General features: G+C 41.2%; 1 protein-coding gene across 2 annotated transcripts in view; it reads left to right on the plus strand.

The window, feature by feature from the left end:
* ric1 (RIC1 homolog, RAB6A GEF complex partner 1) overlaps window positions 1–18,900 on the plus strand; it is a 42,108-nt gene that overhangs the window by 4,617 nt on the left and 18,591 nt on the right. For both annotated transcript variants that reach the window (XM_040000780.1, XM_040000779.1), the window contains exons 2-3: window positions 815–922; window positions 17,309–17,388. In XM_040000780.1, coding sequence (XP_039856714.1) covers window positions 815–922; window positions 17,309–17,388 — 188 coding nt within the window. The remainder of the gene's footprint in view (window positions 1–814; window positions 923–17,308; window positions 17,389–18,900) is intronic.

Genomic DNA, 18,900 nt, shown 5'->3' on the forward strand with positions numbered 1-18,900 from the left:
TTTTTATGCTGCCAAAGAAAAACCACCAGTTGTAGTCATGATCACTAACAAGAATTTAATAGGCCTTGGTCTTGCCAATTTCAAAGATATTGTAGAACCTTGTGCACCCAGTTCTTGTTTTTTAAAGTCATTATAGATGTATGCTGTACAGTCATTCAGCCCTGGAAAAAGAACAGTTCATGAAAGTCATGAAAACCCACATAATTGCCATGACATCTATGCCCATGATGGCTGTATGAGAACTTCGCAACACACCTGTAGTTTATCCATTTTGCGTGATAGAAAGAGAAGCCTCAACATGCTTTTGTTTTCTCAGTAAAAATAGATTTTTCACAGTCCATGGGCCTCACTAGGTAGGAGATTTTTGGCATCACTGAGGTATTATAGTCATCCCATTTTTGGAAAAGAATTTGAAATCAAATCTGTATTTCTTCTTTGCCAAATACCCACCATTTGAGGCAATAAATCATTCCCGACAATTCCCCTTCCAGCACATTGGCTGACAAATATCTTTATAGATTATCTCTGTCAATCACAACCAACACTAGAAATAAAGCTGCTGTCATAATATCACACTAACATTGTTTACTGGGCTGCTGCCTGGGATTTATTTCATTTTTATTTTTTCGTAGATGGATGAGTCACACAGCATGTTTTTTTAAGCATTTTTAAAAAAATATTTCTATATTAATTACTTGATACAAGAGGTATGCTGTTTTCTTTTGTAGCTCCAGTGTTATTTTTAATATCAAATCAGATGATTTTGACCTCCAGAGCTCACTTTCTTTCCCATATTTCTGTTTCCCACCCACAGCCCAGTGTTTTGATAGTCAGCTATATCGAGTCTGCAAAGGCAGCGGCTCAGTTTGGCTTCTACCAGAAAGCAGAATGGAAACCAGACGACTCAATGATAGCTGTGGCGGTAAGTACACCATTTGGCAATGTCATATCATATTTGCAGTTTGACTGATCAGCTTACGTTCTCCCCCAAGCTCTGTTACTGCAAAACACTAAAGTTGATACCAACTGCAGAAATGTAGTTTTGACTGAGTTTCCCTGGGACAAATTGTGTCACATATTAGAGTAAACATCAACACATATTTTTGAGATATTTTTTTTTTCTTTTCAAGTGCTGTCAAACAATCATATATCACAATTATGTCCTGGTTAAGCAGCCTTTTCTGGCATACACAAACATATGTCTTTGAGGGCTGACTGCTCACATAAGCACGATTGGTTTGCATGCAGTTAAGGCAAAGAGTCTGTGCTGCCTTCTTACAAGAACTCTGCCTGTTTCTTCTTCTCCCTTTTTTTTTTTTTTTTTTAAATAGGCCATTTGATTTTAGGTGTGAGTAAATTAAACCCAACCTTAAGAAACAAGTTAAAAGTCAGAATTGGTTGCAAGATCAAAACCTCTTCAGTGTGCAGAAAAAAACCCCAGTTAAAAAAGGTCAAAAGCAAATTCATGTTGTGTAAGACAGCGGTCCCCAACCCTCTGGGCCACAGACCGTGAGTCATTTGCTACCGGGCCGTGAGAGTTGAGCCTTGGGTGTGGAATTTAAGGTTTTCAGGAATTTAAGGTTTTTATCGTTATTTTTTTTGTCGTTTTTATTGTTAACTCTGTTTCCCTGGGTCTTTTCCCGTGTGTTATGAATAAACCTTCTTTTTTTTCTTTTTTTTGGTACCAGTCTTGGTTTTATTTTGTTGTATTTGTCCATGACACCTTAAAGGCTGGTCCGTGAAAACATTGTCAGACAAAACTAGTGCATGGCGCAAAAAAGGTTGGGGACCGCTGGTGTTAGATATAACATGTTGCACCCAGGAGTGGGTGATACAGCTTCAGAAGTATATCACAATATTTAAAGGAAATGTGCAATACATTTTTTTGACTACATAGAAAAAAAATTTGTGAACAGTGTTTTTTTTTTTGTTTTTGTTTTTTTGTTTGTTTTTGTTTTGGATGCCCACAAGTAGCAGCATTTATGAGTGTAAATAAATGGGTGTTTTCCATCCTCCTTTTGCACTGAGCCACTTCCTACTTTGAAGAGCGAGTAGATTGAAAAAGGTGCCACCAGCAGCAGCAGGAGCGTTATGGTGCTCTAGTTGTGACACAACGTAAGTCAAAAGTTGACACAAACGTAGCCTCGTTATCTTTCCTTGAAATTTAAGGAAAAGTATAACATGACTGCGTAACATTTTAGTTTAAAAATAACTAATGCTGAAATGTATCTTCCTTCCTCTATTGTTTTGTCTTGTCTTCGATCGAGTTTTATAACTAGCTCCTTAAAGCCCTGCTTTTCCACTACGTAACCAAATCAATAATTTCCATCCACTGTTTGCTCTTCGTGTCATGGTGGGGGGTCATTTGTTTACTTTTTGGTTGCACATCACCAGCTGCTAGCATCTCGTCATTTACAGCCTGATTGTGCTCAACTGTATGTTTTTTGCCTCAAGTGATGAAACACGTTAGTTGTTTCCATCTTTAGTGGGAGCAGTGCTTTGTTGGAGGTTATTGAAGTAGCTCCCTTTTTAGGTTACTAAAGTGTCATCAGAGGCTGACATACGGCTCTTGCTGTCAGACTTGCCTGGTTGGACACACTAGGGAACATACATGCGCGGATGAAGTAAAAGTTTATGCTGGGATCAGTGTTTTACATGACTGTCTGAAATCGCTAATAACATCTTTATGTGTATTATGGTTAGTTTGTGCAACATTAATCACTTTTCTTACCAGTGAATCTCAATATTTGATAGACACAGATGATGACTGTTGGGATTTGTTACATATGGAGATTTAATTAGTGGTTCTAAGATGCTTGTGGATGTAGCACTTTTACAGTAATATTAGTATGACTAATACGGTGTAATAACGTGTTTGATCAGTTGAAGTCTTTGTTGTGGAGTCTGACAGCAGTGGGGAGGAAAGACCTGCGAAATCTCTCTGTCTCCGTCCCACACCGTGGGTGCCGCAGCCTGCCACTGAAGGAGCTGCTCAGTGCTGTCAGAGTCTCCTGCATGGGGTGGGAGATGTTGTCCAACAGGGATGAAAGCTTAGCCACCATTCTTCTGTCACTCACCACCTTCACTGGGTCCAGAGAGCATCCTAGAACAGAGCTGGCCCTGCGGATCAGCCTGTTCAGTCTCTTCCTATCCTCAGCAGAGATGTTGCCACCCCAGCAGACCACACCATAAAAGATGGCTGAGGCCACCACAGAGTCATAGAAGGTCTTCAGGAGTGGGCCCTCCACTCCAAAAGACCTCCGCAGCAGGTACAGCCTGCTCTGACCTTTCCTGTAGAGGGCGTCTGAATTATGAGTCCAGTCCAGTTTGTTGTTCAGATGAACACCAAGGTACCTGTAGCTGTCCACAGCCTCAATGTCCATACCTTGGATGTTCAGCGGTTGCAGTGGAGGATGTTTGTGCCTGCGGAAGTCTAACACCAGCTCCTTGGTTTTACTGGTGTTGATCTGTAGGTAGTTCAGCTGGCACCAGTCCACAAAGTCTTGAGTCAGTCCTCTGTACTCCTTGTCGTCCCCATCAGTGATGAGGCTGACTATTGCAGAGTCATCAGAGAACTTCTGCAGAAAACACTGGGTGGAGTTGTGGGAGAAGTCTGCAGTGTAGATGGTGAAGAGGAACAGAGCCAGAACCGTTCCCTGTGGGGGCCCCGTACTGCAGACGACCCTGTCCGACACACAGCCCTGAGTTCTCACATACTGTGGTCAGTCGGTGAGGTAGTCCAAAATTCAGGTAGTGAGATGATGGTCCACTCCAGAGTTCTCCAACTTGTCCTTCAGGACCATGGGAAGAATAGTGTTGAAGGCACTGGAGAAATCAAAGAACATGATTCTCACAGTGCTCCCAGCGGTCTCCAGGTGAGCGAGGGAACGATGTAGGAGGTGAATGACGGCAATAGCACTGAAACACAGTTGCTGAGCAGTCCACGTCATCAGACATCACTTTCAGTCACACATACTGCAGCGTTAACTATGGTGCGATATTACTGTGAAGTTTGCATGTTTAAGGTCTATAATATAACAATAAATATAATATTAAGTCAAGAAAACTAACACTTTGTGGATAAAAATAAGACAGAATCGCACAAGCGACATAAGCCATATGGCCTCGCTATTCAATAATAGATATTTTAAAGATCATTTTGGGTACCTGTTGTGAGTATTTGTACATCAGTGTTCACAATTCTGGCGTTTTTGATTGGAAAAACATGAACTCTTGACATACTGTCATGTCCACGTGTTTCAAAAAAGCAAGTTTGAAGCTAAACACGCTTTGACTTGTGTCAGGTTTACAACTTTCAAAAGGCCACAAGCAGCTCCGGGTTTAATGCTGCACGAACGGAATAGCCTGCAGCATTCAAAAAGTCTACTGCAGCTGTTTAAGTAAATAACGGCGAAACATCAACAATGACGCAAAGAATTGTAAAAGTGTCGACAGTTAGAGATAATTTAGACAAGATTAACTTGAGAGGGGCTCAGCGTGCTGAAAAGCACAGGGAATGTCGAAGGGGGACTAGTTGCAGAAGAACAGAAAGGATTTTACAGTGACGCAACAATGTCTGTGCTGTGGTTACACTTTGCTCCTAATCTATAGTGTCATACTTTATCCTTTGCTGAACACTGATTAAGTATGCAGTTGGCTTGAAGTGAAGCAAATTGTTCTCTGCCAAAGTGGAACTGTAATGCTCTGCCAAAGCAGCCTGGCCTCATTGCAAAAAAATAAAAATAAAAATTAAATGGTCACAAAAAATATCGATTTATTTGACTCTTTTTATGGACATCAGGGACAACTTTATAACTAACGTATATCAAGAGGAAGTATATTTTGTGTTTGTAGCACGTTGTCTAGATTCTTCAGTGGGCATGCTTTATTATGGTAACAGAGACGATAAAGCTTTAAAGAAATGGCAACTCAAACCATATTTTTGTGTGAGTTTTTGTTGCTTAAATGTAACCATTTTAATGATAATTTGGGAATGGTGGAGTGATTCACTCCCCCACCCCACCACTCAAGCCTTCAAATTTGGATTTGTTTGGGAGTGGGGTTTCACTATTAGGACAAAAATCATTTTGGTGACCAAAAAAAAAAAAGAAATTTTATGTTAAAGAGCAGTAATAAGTAGATTAGAAGTTGTACAAAATGATATCACGTTTGTAGAGATGTTATAATTGTCCAGAGGATCTTACCATGTTACTCACCTGTCAGATAGGACGTAGAAAACATGGTAATGTCTGCGGAGATGAAATGTTCTTCCACCATCTGTTAGCATTTAAGCACATATGCTTATTGATATTAATTTAGACAGATATTTCCTTTACTGTCACATCTCCACATCTTAAAAGTGTGTGTGTGTGTGTGTGTGTGTGTGTGTGTGTGTGTACATCTGCACGCTGTAAAATATACATTTTCAATTGTAATCACTGGTGCATGTTACCTGTGACCCCTCTCTGTGTTGAACTAATGTCTTCTTCAGCAACGTAACAGACGGACGTTGCATCTGTTGTATCAAACATACTGATGCACATAAAGAAGGATGAGCAGTGTTAGTGGAATCGGGCTGTTTCTCTTTTTGCATGCAAGATAAGATAGAGCTTGTGGGGATAAATGTTTGATAGGAGTTCATCTCATATATTATCATCTAGTTCCATTCAAAATTTCCTACCTTGATACCTGAGCAGGAATGCCTACTGTACATACAGGAAGTCATTGGTTACAGTTGGTCATGATTGTTAGCTGAGCTACTGGGATAACTGTCTGATGGAAGTGTCAGGTTGAGTAACCTCACAAAACAAGTGTCTAAGTCAGAAGATGAGTCAAGCGGGTTCTAAAGGCCATGTGATCAGCAACACATAGCACGACTGCCAAGACAGAAAACAAAAGGATAGGCATCAAAACAACCGGCACACAGAGCATTGATTCATTAGGATCATTAGTGTCTGCTCCAAAAATTCCACTGCTTTGTGTTTGGGTGTGCTTGTATCCATGCTTGCAGAGGCATGCAGCCAGAGGATGAGGAGTTTTAATTGTGTAATTTTTATATGTACTTTGAGTTTTTTCTTAATATATACACTAACTGGCCACTTTATTAGTTACACCTTGCTAGTTCTGGGTTGGACCCACTTTTGCCTTCAGAACTGCCTTTATTCTTCACAGCATATATTCAAGAAGGTGCTGGAAAAATTCTTATGAGATTTTGGTCCACATTGAAATGAAGGCATCACACAGCGTCACGGGCTTGATGCAGATTTGTTAGGTGATACATGATGCAATTCTCTAATTTCACAACATGCCAAAGGTGCTCTTTTGTATTGACATGTGGAGACTGTGGAGGTCATTTGAGTGCAGAAAACTCGTTTTGATGTCAAGAAAACAATTTGAGATGATCTGAACATCATGACATGGTTTGTTAATCTGCTGGAAGGCACAATCATTGTGGTCACGTAGGGATGCATGTTGAAGTAGTTTGGCTATTCTCCTTCGACCTGTGGTGTTAACAAGACATTTTTCACCCAGAGAGCTGCTGCTAACTGGACATTTTCTCTTGTTCCAACCATTCTCTGTAAGCTCTAGAGATGGTTGTGCAGGAAAGTCCCAGCAGTTTCTGAAATACTCAGTCCACCAGCAACCACATTCAAAGTTTTCTTTCTTCTCCACTCTGATGCTCACGTCTGTAAAATTTCTGTAAAATCTGTCTCAAATAATGCTATGTATGGTCACTTTGCCACTCGGCTATAAATGGCAGAATATCCCCTGTTTGTGTTTTGTGGAGTTTGGTATACCTTAGTTAGATTCCTTTGCATTTCCATGTAAAAAACTGCCAAGGGCACAATACATTGTTCAGAGGTGTGGCAGTGTGCTCGTTTGTCCCAAAACACTACCTCTTGTTCTTGAATCCGTTCTGCAGAATCAGGTGTTAAAGAAGCTGCTCCAGTGTACAAATACTGCAGTGTGCAAAGCAGATACGCTTATTCAGCAGATGCTATTTTCTGATTGGCTTTTATATCTTCCGAGCTAGAAAATATGGGGAATATGCTGGTAATCCTTCCCCCCACCCAAAAGACAGTGGAACAAATATTAGTGCAATAATCTCACCTCTCTTTCTCACTCACCTTTTTTCCTTGCTGCAAGAGTGCCAAAGTATACATGAATGAATGTTATGAACGTGTCTGAGAAAGCAGTAAGTCCCAGGCTCGGTCTGTCGGCACAACAGGGAGCAGGTGCAGAAGTTAAAAATACTAGGGCCCACACACCACTCACTTCCTGGGTTTACTTACTGCTGAAAGGAGTTATGTTCATGCACTTCATTTGTTTGGCAAAGATGATGCAACCATAAGAAGTCATCGAGGCTTATAGGTCTCAAGTTTGCTTGAAGCATTCACAGGATTTGTGGTGCCTTGACAAGCTGCTTATTCACAATGCCATAAATCCTCACACCTTCATTAGCACTGCAGTGTAATTATAGAGGGAACTGATTTGGACTGCAGAACAATAAAAGCCACCATTGCCCAGGCAGTAGTCCTTAATTCAGCTACCAGCTGTTTTCCAGATGTTTGACTGCAGGCCTTGAGGCTAACTAAACCATAGCTAGGACTATCTTTAGCTCAGTGTGTGTCTGTGAGTATGAGAATGACAGAGAAATAAGTAAAGCAACTGACAGAGCAGGGAGAGGGATGGACTTCTGCGTGTGGTTGGCGTCAAGAAAGGATGACGTTCTTCAGACACGGGAAATACTTCTTACCATTTAGCTTTTCTCGTGTGTGTGTTTTGGGATCTTTCCGAGGCCAACGTGTTCCCTCTCTGTTTTTAGTCTCTCACACTGCAGCACTGAGGAAAGTGTTTTCACCAAAGACTGACCAAGAATACGGTGCAGTTTTCTATCACACAGATGCACAACATACATAGTTATATTACTAGCATACATTTATAAACACATTCTAAAATGAAAAAGGATTAGGGTCAAAAGGGTTTAGTTTTATTTTGGTTTTTAAAGAAGGAACTGAATGCTAAAAGTAAAGAGTCAGCAGTTTCAGCACTGTATCATATTTTGTAAACACAGGCAGCATTCTGTGTGTTTATATAATGCGTGTGCGATTGTGCATGTTCGTGTCTATGGGATAATGTGGCTTGTTATAAAAAGTGCTTTAGATGCTCAGTTAATGCGGAAAAGCGCTATATAAAAGTAACCGTAAACTATGTCCTATAACTAAAATATAGCTGTAATATAGCTATATATAAATGTGATTATGTCCTATATAATTACATAACTACATAATTATAACTATAAAACTATATCATATATGATAACATCCTATAACTATATATTGTTGGTGCATTTAGTTTACAACTTATATTGAGTTACTGTTACTTTTTGTCAAGTGTAGTTTGGTACACTTGTTGCAGTTAATAATTTGAGCTTTATTTTTGAAGTAATGAACTCCTCTGCACAAAGACTCATGTGACTGGTGCTGTGCTCTTGATTTCAGTTATGTGTTGTTTAGACGTTTATACTAGTGGATGTAAGTAGTGGTTTCCGGTGTTGGGCTGTTACAGGCCCTAAGAGTGAGACTCTCATAGCGATGACTGTTTTCCCAGTCGGGTCAGTGTGTAAGTGTATAGGGCACAGGAATGCAACAAAAAACAAACCAAACAATCAGAAACAGACTTGATGAGGGTGGCCTGAGGGCCTGACGTCCTCTAGTGGCTTCTGTGCTCCCTGTGCGGCACTGTGGAGCCAGCTTGCCATAAAATACCAGGACTGGCAGGTCCACCACTCACGCTCTGCGCTTTTCACAGACGAGAGCAGGTTAACCTTGAGTCTGGAGAAGCCGTGGAGAATGTTGTGCTGCCTGGAACATTGGTCAGCATGACCGGTTTAGTTGGGCTCGCATGGGACTGTGTATTGTTATGTTTTGACCCACCTGATGCTGCCAGGTTCAATGTGAGACTGTCCAGGAGCTTAATTATGCTCTAGTGCTGATCTGGGAGGAGATGCCCCAGGATGCCATCCATCGTCTCATTAGGCGCATGCCCCGATGCTGTAAAGCAAGCACTCAAGCATATAAGCCCCATACAAACGAATAGTTATGTCTATAACTTCTGTTCCCTGAAGGAGAGGAACGAGGTACAACACATCAGTATGGGATATCACACCCTCGCGTGTCCTGGCTGAAGAAACCTTTATTCACGGCTTTAAGGCAGATGACGTGTGATGACACGCGCACGGCCCCTCCTGCACATATAGCATCACAGTCATCCCTCAGTTTGATAGCCGCTCTTCACCAAGCCAAACTGCTCAGTGGGGCCACCTTGTGTTGTACCTCATTTCTCTCCTTCAGGGAACAGAAGTTATAGACATAACTATTCGTTCCCTTTCAGTCGATTCACTCGGTACAACACATAAGTATGGGACATATATACACGCCCTGCAGAGCAGCCACCGAACCGGAATCGGACCACCACATCCTTAGTGAGTGGTAGACCCAGCAGAAAGGACAGCATGAGCCACCGAAGGGGCTGTAACGTCCAACCGATAAAACCGCACAAAAGTGTGCGGTGATGCCCAACTAGCTGCCGCACAAATATCAGCTACAGGCACCCCTTTAAAAAGAGCCCATGAGGTCGCCATCCCCTTGGTGGAATGAGCTCTCACCCCGTGGGGCAAAGCAAGACCTCTGGTGCCGTATGCCAGTGAGATAGCTTCTATAATCCAGTGGGACAGCCTCTGTTTTGACAGAGCTTTACCTCTATTTGGATTAGCAAAGCAGACAAACAGCTGGTCACATAAACGCACATTCTGAGTGCGCTCAATGTAGGTGCGTAGCACATGCACTGGACAAAGAGAATGCATCCTCCTCTGCTCCTCAGATGCAAAAGGAGGGGAGCAAAAGCTCAGCAACTCAAACTCCATTGAGCTATAAGATGCAGGCATGATCTTGGGGAAAATAGGTAGCATTTGGACGCAATACGACCTTGTGGCCATCAGGAGAGAACTGTGTGCAGGAGGGATGTACAGACAGCGCATGAAGGTCACCCACTCGCTTTGCCAAAGCCAAAGCGAGAAGTAATGCAGTCTTATATGAAAGAAATTTCATATCCACAGACTCAATGGGTTCAAACGGGGGCTACAAAGGGCCTCCAGCACCAAAGACAAGTCCCAAGCAGGGACACTGGACTTAAGCACGGGCCTCAGCCGGCGAACTCCTTTCAGAAAACGTATGGCGAGGGGATGTGCACCTAGTGTCACCCCATCAAAGCCAATATGACAAGCAGATATAGCTGCTAAATAAACTTTAATTGTCGAAAATGAAAGGCCCTTATCCAGCAGCTCCTGCAGGAATGTCAAAACATCCACAATAGAGCACTGAAATGGGAGAGTGTGGCGGTCCTGGCACCATTGCTCGAAGGCTCGCCATTTGTAAGCGTACAAGCCTCTAGTAGATCTAGTAGATCGCTATCACACTAGGTGGCAAACCCTTAGCAATCAAGTTTAACCTCTCAGCAGATAAGCATGAAGGCACCACAGGTCTGGGCGTGGATGAAACACTTCTGCACAAGCCTGAGAGAGGAGATCCCTGTGGAGAGGAAGCTGCCAAGGACTCGCTGCTAGCAGGCTGATTATCTCTGCATACCACGACCTTGTGTGCCACCAAGGGGCCACTAGAATCAGAGAGAGGGCATGCCGACGCGCTCTCTCTAGAACTGGAGATATAATTTCCACTGGGGGAAATGCATACAGGAGCACGTCTGGCCATTGGTGTGCTAGCGCATCCAAGCCCAAGGGTGCATCATGGTCGATTATGGAGAAGAACAGGGGGCAGTGAGTATTTACCCTGGAAGCAAAAAGATCTATTTGCGCCTTGCCAAATAGGTCCCAAATCTGAGCCACTATTAAAGGGTGTAACCTCCATTCTCTCACCAGAGGACCCCCCCTGGAGAGAAGGTCCGGCCCCAGGTTTGGGTGGCCCGGGACATGGGTGGCTCTTAGAGATTAAACTGAGTGAGGCAGCGATGAAACGCGGCGACTCTGTGCTCCTACAAACGTGCGTGGCTGGAAAGCGCGGATTCAGCGAGGTAAAGAGCGTAAGAACTGAGGGATGACTGATGCTATATGTGCAGGCGGGGCCGTGCGCGTGTCATCACACATCATCTGCCTTAAAGGCGTGAATAAAGGTTTCTTCAGCCAGGACACGCGAGGGCATGATATCCCATACTTACGTGTTGTACCGAGTGAATCGACTGAAAGGGAACTACTGAATTCCATTTTGAGTTTTTGCAATGAGAGTTTGCAATTATTATTTTTTTTATTATTATTATTTTTTTTTTCTTAATTTATGTCACTTTGATTTTTATAGTTGCTTTAAACTCAGCCCTCTATAAGCTGATCATTTTTATTACCATCAAACGATGGCGCATCCTCTTATTTCTGACATCTTTACCAGTCCATATCAGTGTAAATATCCCAGCACAGGTTTTTTCCTCCTGAGGTCTGATGTGTTTTCAAAGTTTCTTTAATTTTTTTAGCAGTGTGAATTAAGATTATGTGATTTTAGCTTCTTTAGACATCCATAATAAGTTGATGTAACTCACTACTGTTTTTTTGAAAATATTTTTATTGAAAAAAGAAAACAACAGTACTTGCAGTTACCGAAATACAATCAACCTTTCTTCATTTTCCTAAGTAAATAAACGTATATAAAACAACGCATTCTAAAACAAAGACACCCCCCCCTCCTCCCCCCAGTCCCACACAGATCAACACAACCATCAAACATGTTAGAGGAATATAACAGTAACAGAAGTACATTTAAACAGGCAATTCCTCTAGACTAGCAAGATAAGAGATAAAGGGTTGCCACTTGTGAAAAAATTTGGCTGTGCAACCTCTCAACGTATATTTAATTTTTTCAAGTTTTAAAAAAAAAACATGACATCTTTAAGCTACCGGGAAATAGTAGGATACTGAACAGACTTCCAATGCAACAATATTAGACGTCTCGCTAATAGGGATGTGAAAACTATAATATCCTTTTGTGTGGAATCAAGTGTAAGTGAGCGAACAGGAATCCCAAATACAGCAATCAGAGGACAAGGATGAAGAGTTACCCCAAGAACAGTTGACATAATAGCAAAATACCCTGTCCAGAAACCTTGTAGCTCAGGACACAGAAAAAACATGTGGCTAAGGTGACAAGGAGAGCCGTGGCATTTATCACATTTATTTTCCACTTCTGGATACGATTCAGAAAGTCTAGACTTAGAGAAATGCACCCTGTGTATGACCTTAGTAACTCACTACTGTTAAACATATCTTAATTTTCTGAGACAATAAATCTTCATATTTCTTTAAGTAAAAACCAGATTATAAAATTTAGTATCATACCAGTACCAGAGAGCTCTCTTTGCTGTAACAACCCAGTCTCACGACAGTTTATGAAATCGCCACAACATTTAATCTAGTGATTCATGTTCCGCATAACAAATTTCCTAGTCTTATATTTGTGTCCTTGAACATGACTTTTCATCTGTCTCTTTTTATATGTACAAATTCATGTCCATAGACATGAAATGCTTTCCACTTTTAAAAGGCATTTGGAGGGTGGAGGTGGAGCAAATCATTTTGCCACCACTCACGAAGACCCAGGTTTGAGTTATGCACGTCACAGACGTTCGTTCGTATCACTCTAAAACACGCCAGTATTTAGCTTAGAAAAAAAAGATCAGGTTCCACTTCTTTTAAAGCTTTATTTTCTGGGTTGCCATGGTGACACCTACCCACTTTCTCTGGACAAAATACCTGCTCCTGACATGAAATCTACTTCCTATTGAAATGCATTCCTTTCAAGCTGTCAGTGTTCACTGACACAAAAAACTCTCAAAACAAAACGTGACAGAAAGAAATGGACCGTTTTTTGTTTTTTTTTTACAGCCGCTTCATGTTTTGTTCTGAGACTGCAGGTTGTATCAGATTTTTCTTTTTGTTGTGGCCACTCCTTGATCACAAAGAAATGTTGCATTTTGATTTATTTCCAATGGTTTATTAAAAAAGAAATGTGCTTACTGTTTACGATGCTAATGATTAAATCAATATCAATTTCCACATTTAAACAGCTCCCATTTTGCCTCTGTTCACCTGGCACTTGTTAAACTCAGAGATACACAAGATTTAACTACCGCACATATTTCCTTATCTGCCACGAAAATAATGGCGATTTAGGTCTGTTATCGTCACCAGTCTTGTAGTTGTTCGTCAAGAGCAGCACACTGATTGCCGTTCAGATATCTAGACTTGCCATGGTTCATTTAGGACTGTTAACATCTGTGTGTACCTTGAAACCACACTCGGTAAGACTTAACACGCAAGAGTTGTAGATCAACTTTACACATCTGTGCTCTGCTATTGCATTATTTATACTTGTTTGTAATCCAAACTGAAAGGTATCTAATATTTGCAGATCGTAAGAGTTTGCATCCATTTTTTTTTTTTTTTCTCTGTTTTTTGTTATAATGCACTTAAACTCGAGGGAACACCGCAGTGTTATGTTCCTGTGTACTTGTGGAGCCTGTTCAGACATGCAGAAGAGCAGCTCATCGTGCTTTCTGTGTACACTCTTTCTGCTGACTTGTTACTTTTGCAGCAACAACTTTCAAAGTCTTTCGTTCCGCTTGCAACACTGAACTGGAGCACTTAGCAGTCAGCTATTTCCCACTTTTCATTTCAGTTTTTGAGCGGGCTTCTTTCTCTCTTTATTTGACTTTTTTGTCCTTTAGTCTGTCCTTTCTGATCTTCCTCTTTTTCTTGTCTTTTTTAAATACAATGCTAAGTCACAGCTTGTGCTATCAAGCTGAAGAAGAGGACGATTTAAGTGACAAAAGTGAAAGCAACTCACCAGTGCACTGAAGTCATTTGATAATAAATGATAGATTTCTCTCATGTGATTCACTGTTTCATAAGACTCTACTGATCACAACATGAGCACAATAGGATACCAAACCTGTTACTTTGAGGTTTCTTTAGATGCATCCTGTTTTACAGGCCTGTTTAAAAACATTTCAGGGCCTCACTGTTGTCCATAAATGCTGCAGCTTGAGTTTGTGACTGCTATTAGTGAGAGGGCATAGATGGAAAAAACAAAAGTGACTAGCAACTTCCCCTGCCCTGGGTCACTGACTGCCTTTGAATTGCAGTGCCTGCTTGTTTATTGGGTTTCAGCTGAGAATGACTGGCATCCTGCCTCTTCCTGTACTGTTATATGTGCATGTGTGAACCCACCAAGAGTCCTAGAAACACGGGATGCATCCCAATTGAGGTCTTCGTCTGCAATTGCTTTCATCACGAGCGCTCACTTATCAGATAGGACAGGTTGAAATAAAGCTAATCAAAGGCCCATAAACGGATGAATGGATGTCTGAGCGCTTTTATGTGTTAGTGTGATCAAAACTACAGGTTAAAGGGAGGAGATGATAAGAGTGGGGGACACTACTGAAGTTCATCATGAGTTGCCAAGTTTTTCTGCTTCTGCAGCTTCCCTCCCATCTTTGATATTTCAGCGAGATTCCCTGCAGTTCACATGCTAGTGTCCCTCGCATTTCCGTTTTTTATAAATTTCCTCAGGGGGAGAAAGCCTTGTTTGTTTACTCCATGTTATAACTGGCTGTGTGCCATATTTCTCATTGCCCTCCACACTGTCTGTTTCTATTCCTGCTTGATTTGCGCCTTCCCCAACGCTGCAGAAGGTTTTTGTAACTGAGCCACATAACTATATTTAAATTTATGGCTCTCGATGATAAAATTATAGTCTTTAACAGAAGGCTTTGCCACAAGTCTGAAAACTCAAGCGGTTTAACAAATTCCAAACATTTTCTGCTGTTACAATAGTAGATGTGAAGAATTGTGCATCCTTTGCTGGAGGGTGAACTCTGTAAATGCTTGTATTTGTATGTGGATCACACAAGCATGTGAGGCTATTATAACTAACTAGGTCATTGTGATGAGACTACTGTTCATCTAAACTATATATAGTGCTAAAATGAAAATGATGAAGAGGCTGTTTTGTCTCTGTAGCCTGAATACACAATGATTTTCCTCAGCAGACTAACAGAGAATTCTCCAAGCCCACTCATCGCTCTTTAATTCACTTACACAGTAAATTAGACTCTTGATACACTCTTAAAGGGAAGATCATGATGATAGAGGGGAAATGAAGTGCAGGTGATTCAGCAATTCATTACATTTTTGTAGAGTATTTTGTGATTCAAGTAAACATCTTTGTGTGGTGATTTCATGTGCACATGTGCAGCCTTTTTACTTTTATTAGTGGTGATTATCTCATACTGTTTAGACATGAAAATGTAATCTATGAAGGTTATGTTTAATGCAGCATCACTTCATTCCTTAACCAGTCTTCAAGGGTAAATGTGGTGCCGTGAGATACATCTGTTTTACGGGTAACTACCACAGTGGTGGTTTTGAGTACGTTGGCAGGTGTTTTGTGTGTCTGGATTCTCCGTGTGGTAGCATCCCCACTGTGCAAGATGAATCTTTACAGCTGTGTAGTTGAGATCAAAATGAAGGACTTGTTGGAAGACTTGCAGATTATCAGCTCGAGAAGTACTGAATAAAGTACTGCAGAAGTAGGAAGGTCAAGAAAATACCTGTGATGAGGCTGCTGTGATCCCATCGCCAGGGGATCTCTGTTTTTAACTCATCCAGGCACAGGACTGGCGAGCTTATGCCACAGTAAGTTCACAGGAATAGCTGGTAATCCTCTAGAATTAAACTTGCATACCGTGATTACCTAATCAGGTCTGCACACAAACTGTGCTTGATGTCAAAGTCAGATTTGTTGTTTTTATGGGTTATAAGCTATGAAACATTCTGGTTTTAACGTTATCCATTAATTAATTAACCCTGTAAATGATACTTTAAATCTCTAGTTTTCACATGCAGGTCTCTGTGAGTGAGTCTTGAGAAGTGAGCGGATAAAGCAGACCTTTTTTGTTACTGTATTCTGATCTTTTTTTAGAGTTAATGCATTTTGCAGTGTTGTTGGTTTGCAGTTTTTCTTATTTTTACCCATCACTAAGATTTTCAAGATCCAAGGCTGTTGATGGCTTTAACAGGCCACTGGAGCTCAGCTCAGGAGACCATAAGCAGAAGAATTTGAGTTTAGTTTGTTCTTATTCGAGCACCACAGCAGTCTTTATATATGGATCATTATCGCGGGCACTGGAGTCAAGATCGGGTTTCGCGTCATGTTTCATTCCACAGGCTCTCAGTTTCAGCCGTTTCCTTGACAGCTCTTTGCGTGTGTGTTGTGGAAAAAGTACAAGAAAATGCTCTGAAATGCTAACAAAATTGTGATTATCAGTTTTTTCTTAGCCTATATAACTTTGAACTGTCTCAACAGTTGAGACAGTTCAAGCTTGTGCCATGAAGGGTCGCGGCACAGATGTGTGCAGTTGGATGTTTATTCTTCTATTGTGTCTGTGGTGGTGTTACAAATATAGATATGGAAAACAACTTGGGCATTAATTAAATACCCGAAAAACCTGATCAAAAAAAAAAAATTCTAGCATGTTTGTATAGGTAATCCTTGTGGCCTTATACTTCAGTTTGGCAGATTGACTCTTCCCAAGGCGAACACCACATCAGATGGTCTAGTTGCGTCATTTTTCTTAAGATAACCACTATGATTATAAAAACATAATAACGTTAATTATAAAAGGCCTTTAAACTTATCACAATTATCCACTTCTGCAGTGATTGTCATTGCAGACCTGTTGTTCCAGACCTGCAGCTTCAGTGTTTTCCGTTCTGTGATTTTAAGCTTCCTCCCTGCCTTGCTTCCTCCTCCATCCTCCTGCTGTGATGTGGGCTTTTCTTTCTCTGTTCCTTCCATTATCTAGTCTTCATAAAGTGTTCTGTATTAATTGACATGATCTGATGGCACATGAAAAGGAGCGCCCAGCTATGGAAACAGTTTCACTGTAACAACAACAACAACAGTGCTCGATTCTTACTGTAGCCAAATTATGGTGAGACATTACAAGCAGAAACTGTGTAAAGTCCATATATACTGACAGAAATGTGCAAAAAGGCTACTTAGTCAGACTTTATCTGTGCTAAATTAGAAACCTGTCGCTGACAAGGGCTTCAGACTTAATCTGTTATAGTTTCTGTGTTGTTGTCTGAAAAGGCACTCATCTTATTGTCTCGCACCTTTTCCTCATTTTTCCTGTCAACAGTTACGTTTATGATGTTTTAATGACTTTCCCACCTCTCTGTTTTCAGACTGCCAAAGGCTACATCCTTTTGTTTGATGTGCTTGGTGGAGGGGATGACAAGTACCTCTATGAGCCCGTCTATCCAAAGTGAGTGCGCCACACATTCAGACTACTTTTAAAGAGCTATCGAATCATTGTTTGATAAATGTGTTTAAGATCCCCATTAGTATCAAAGAGGGTTATAAACAGTGCGTGCTTGAAGACGAGCCTACCTTGTGATTGACATTTTGCTGCGGTTTAAGCAGCATCACTCCATTTGTGTCTCTGGGTACACAGAAAGAGGAACAGTGGGAATTTTGTGGGCTTGTCTACAGTCTGTTGACACAGAAAAGAAAAGGGAACAACAGCAGCGCTCACAACAAATAGAAGCCGGGGAAAAAAATTAAGATCAAAAGACACTCATGAGAAACACAAATGACCATCTGCACAACTGTGCTAGGTGTTTTAGGCAGATCCACCCCTCACTCTTCATAACAGGTTTGCAGTAACAGAAGTATGAGCCACACAGGCCTTAGAGACTGGTCACTAACCAAATCTGTATTCCCTGATTCGCTGTTGGCAAGTGGTTGCTGCCTGCTGCTGAGTGAAATCTGTAACAAAGATCACAAAAAATCTCCTTGTAATTGCTTTTGCGACTCATTTTTGTGGGGTTTCAATTAGGTGGTAGTACCTTGTACCAGGTAAAAACTACAGTCGGAGAGCCTCTCCTTCAATGAAAAAGCTGTACCTTGCTTCTTCAAGCATCATGTTATAAAGGCCACAGCTGTGAGTTTAAAGGCAAACAGTTTGTGTTTCAGGTTTGCACCCTTCACAGTTTCACTTTTGTTTAGCAAGTCGTTGGAGTGTGTTTTTTTTGTTTTTTTAAGGCATGTCAGTGTCTTCCATGCAAACTAGGCGCTACCAAATCAGTCACAAGGACATTATCAGTACATCATCATATACCTCTGTGTGACCAGCAAGTACCCTCCTGCAACCACTCTGCAACTGGTTGAGAAATACACTGTGTAAGCTGGTGTTTACCAGGAGGACACTAACCTTTCTCTTGATTTTACAGTCGGTACTTTCATCCTTTATATACATATGCAGTGATTAGTTGAACAGGGCCCAGATTGCACTGGTTACCTCTTCTGTCAGTGATGTTTGCCTCGCTAAACTGCTGTGTCTCCATCACCTGTGTCTACATATACAGTCAACCATAAGAGAGAGAACAGGAAACGCTGCCTTGAAGTAAAACTCTTAATTTATTCACTCTGGCAACTGCAGTTGCCAGTTTAATCTTTTACTGTGTCTGTGATGCAGACTTTGACAGTGAAAAGTGGTTATGTAATGTTATGGGTGTGGTATCATTATGACTATCAACATGTGTGGGGGGAGGAAAGCAGTAGCAGGTATACAGGTGCAGTTTACTAGTAAACACTCTGTTTGCTCATGATTGCATTTGCGTCATTAGAGCAGGCGGTGAAATTATAGCTGCAGTTTCTCCATTACCTCCATAGCTGATCCTCGGAGGATTAGAAATATTCAGAGCACATTCAGATTTTTCATTTATTTATTTTTTGCAGCATTTAGCTTTTTATAACTGTGGAAAAAACACGTTTT

Source organism: Simochromis diagramma, unplaced genomic scaffold (genome assembly GCF_900408965.1).
Source record: "Simochromis diagramma unplaced genomic scaffold, fSimDia1.1 OVJJ01000596.1, whole genome shotgun sequence".
Classification (NCBI taxonomy): Eukaryota; Metazoa; Chordata; class Actinopteri; order Cichliformes; family Cichlidae; genus Simochromis; species Simochromis diagramma.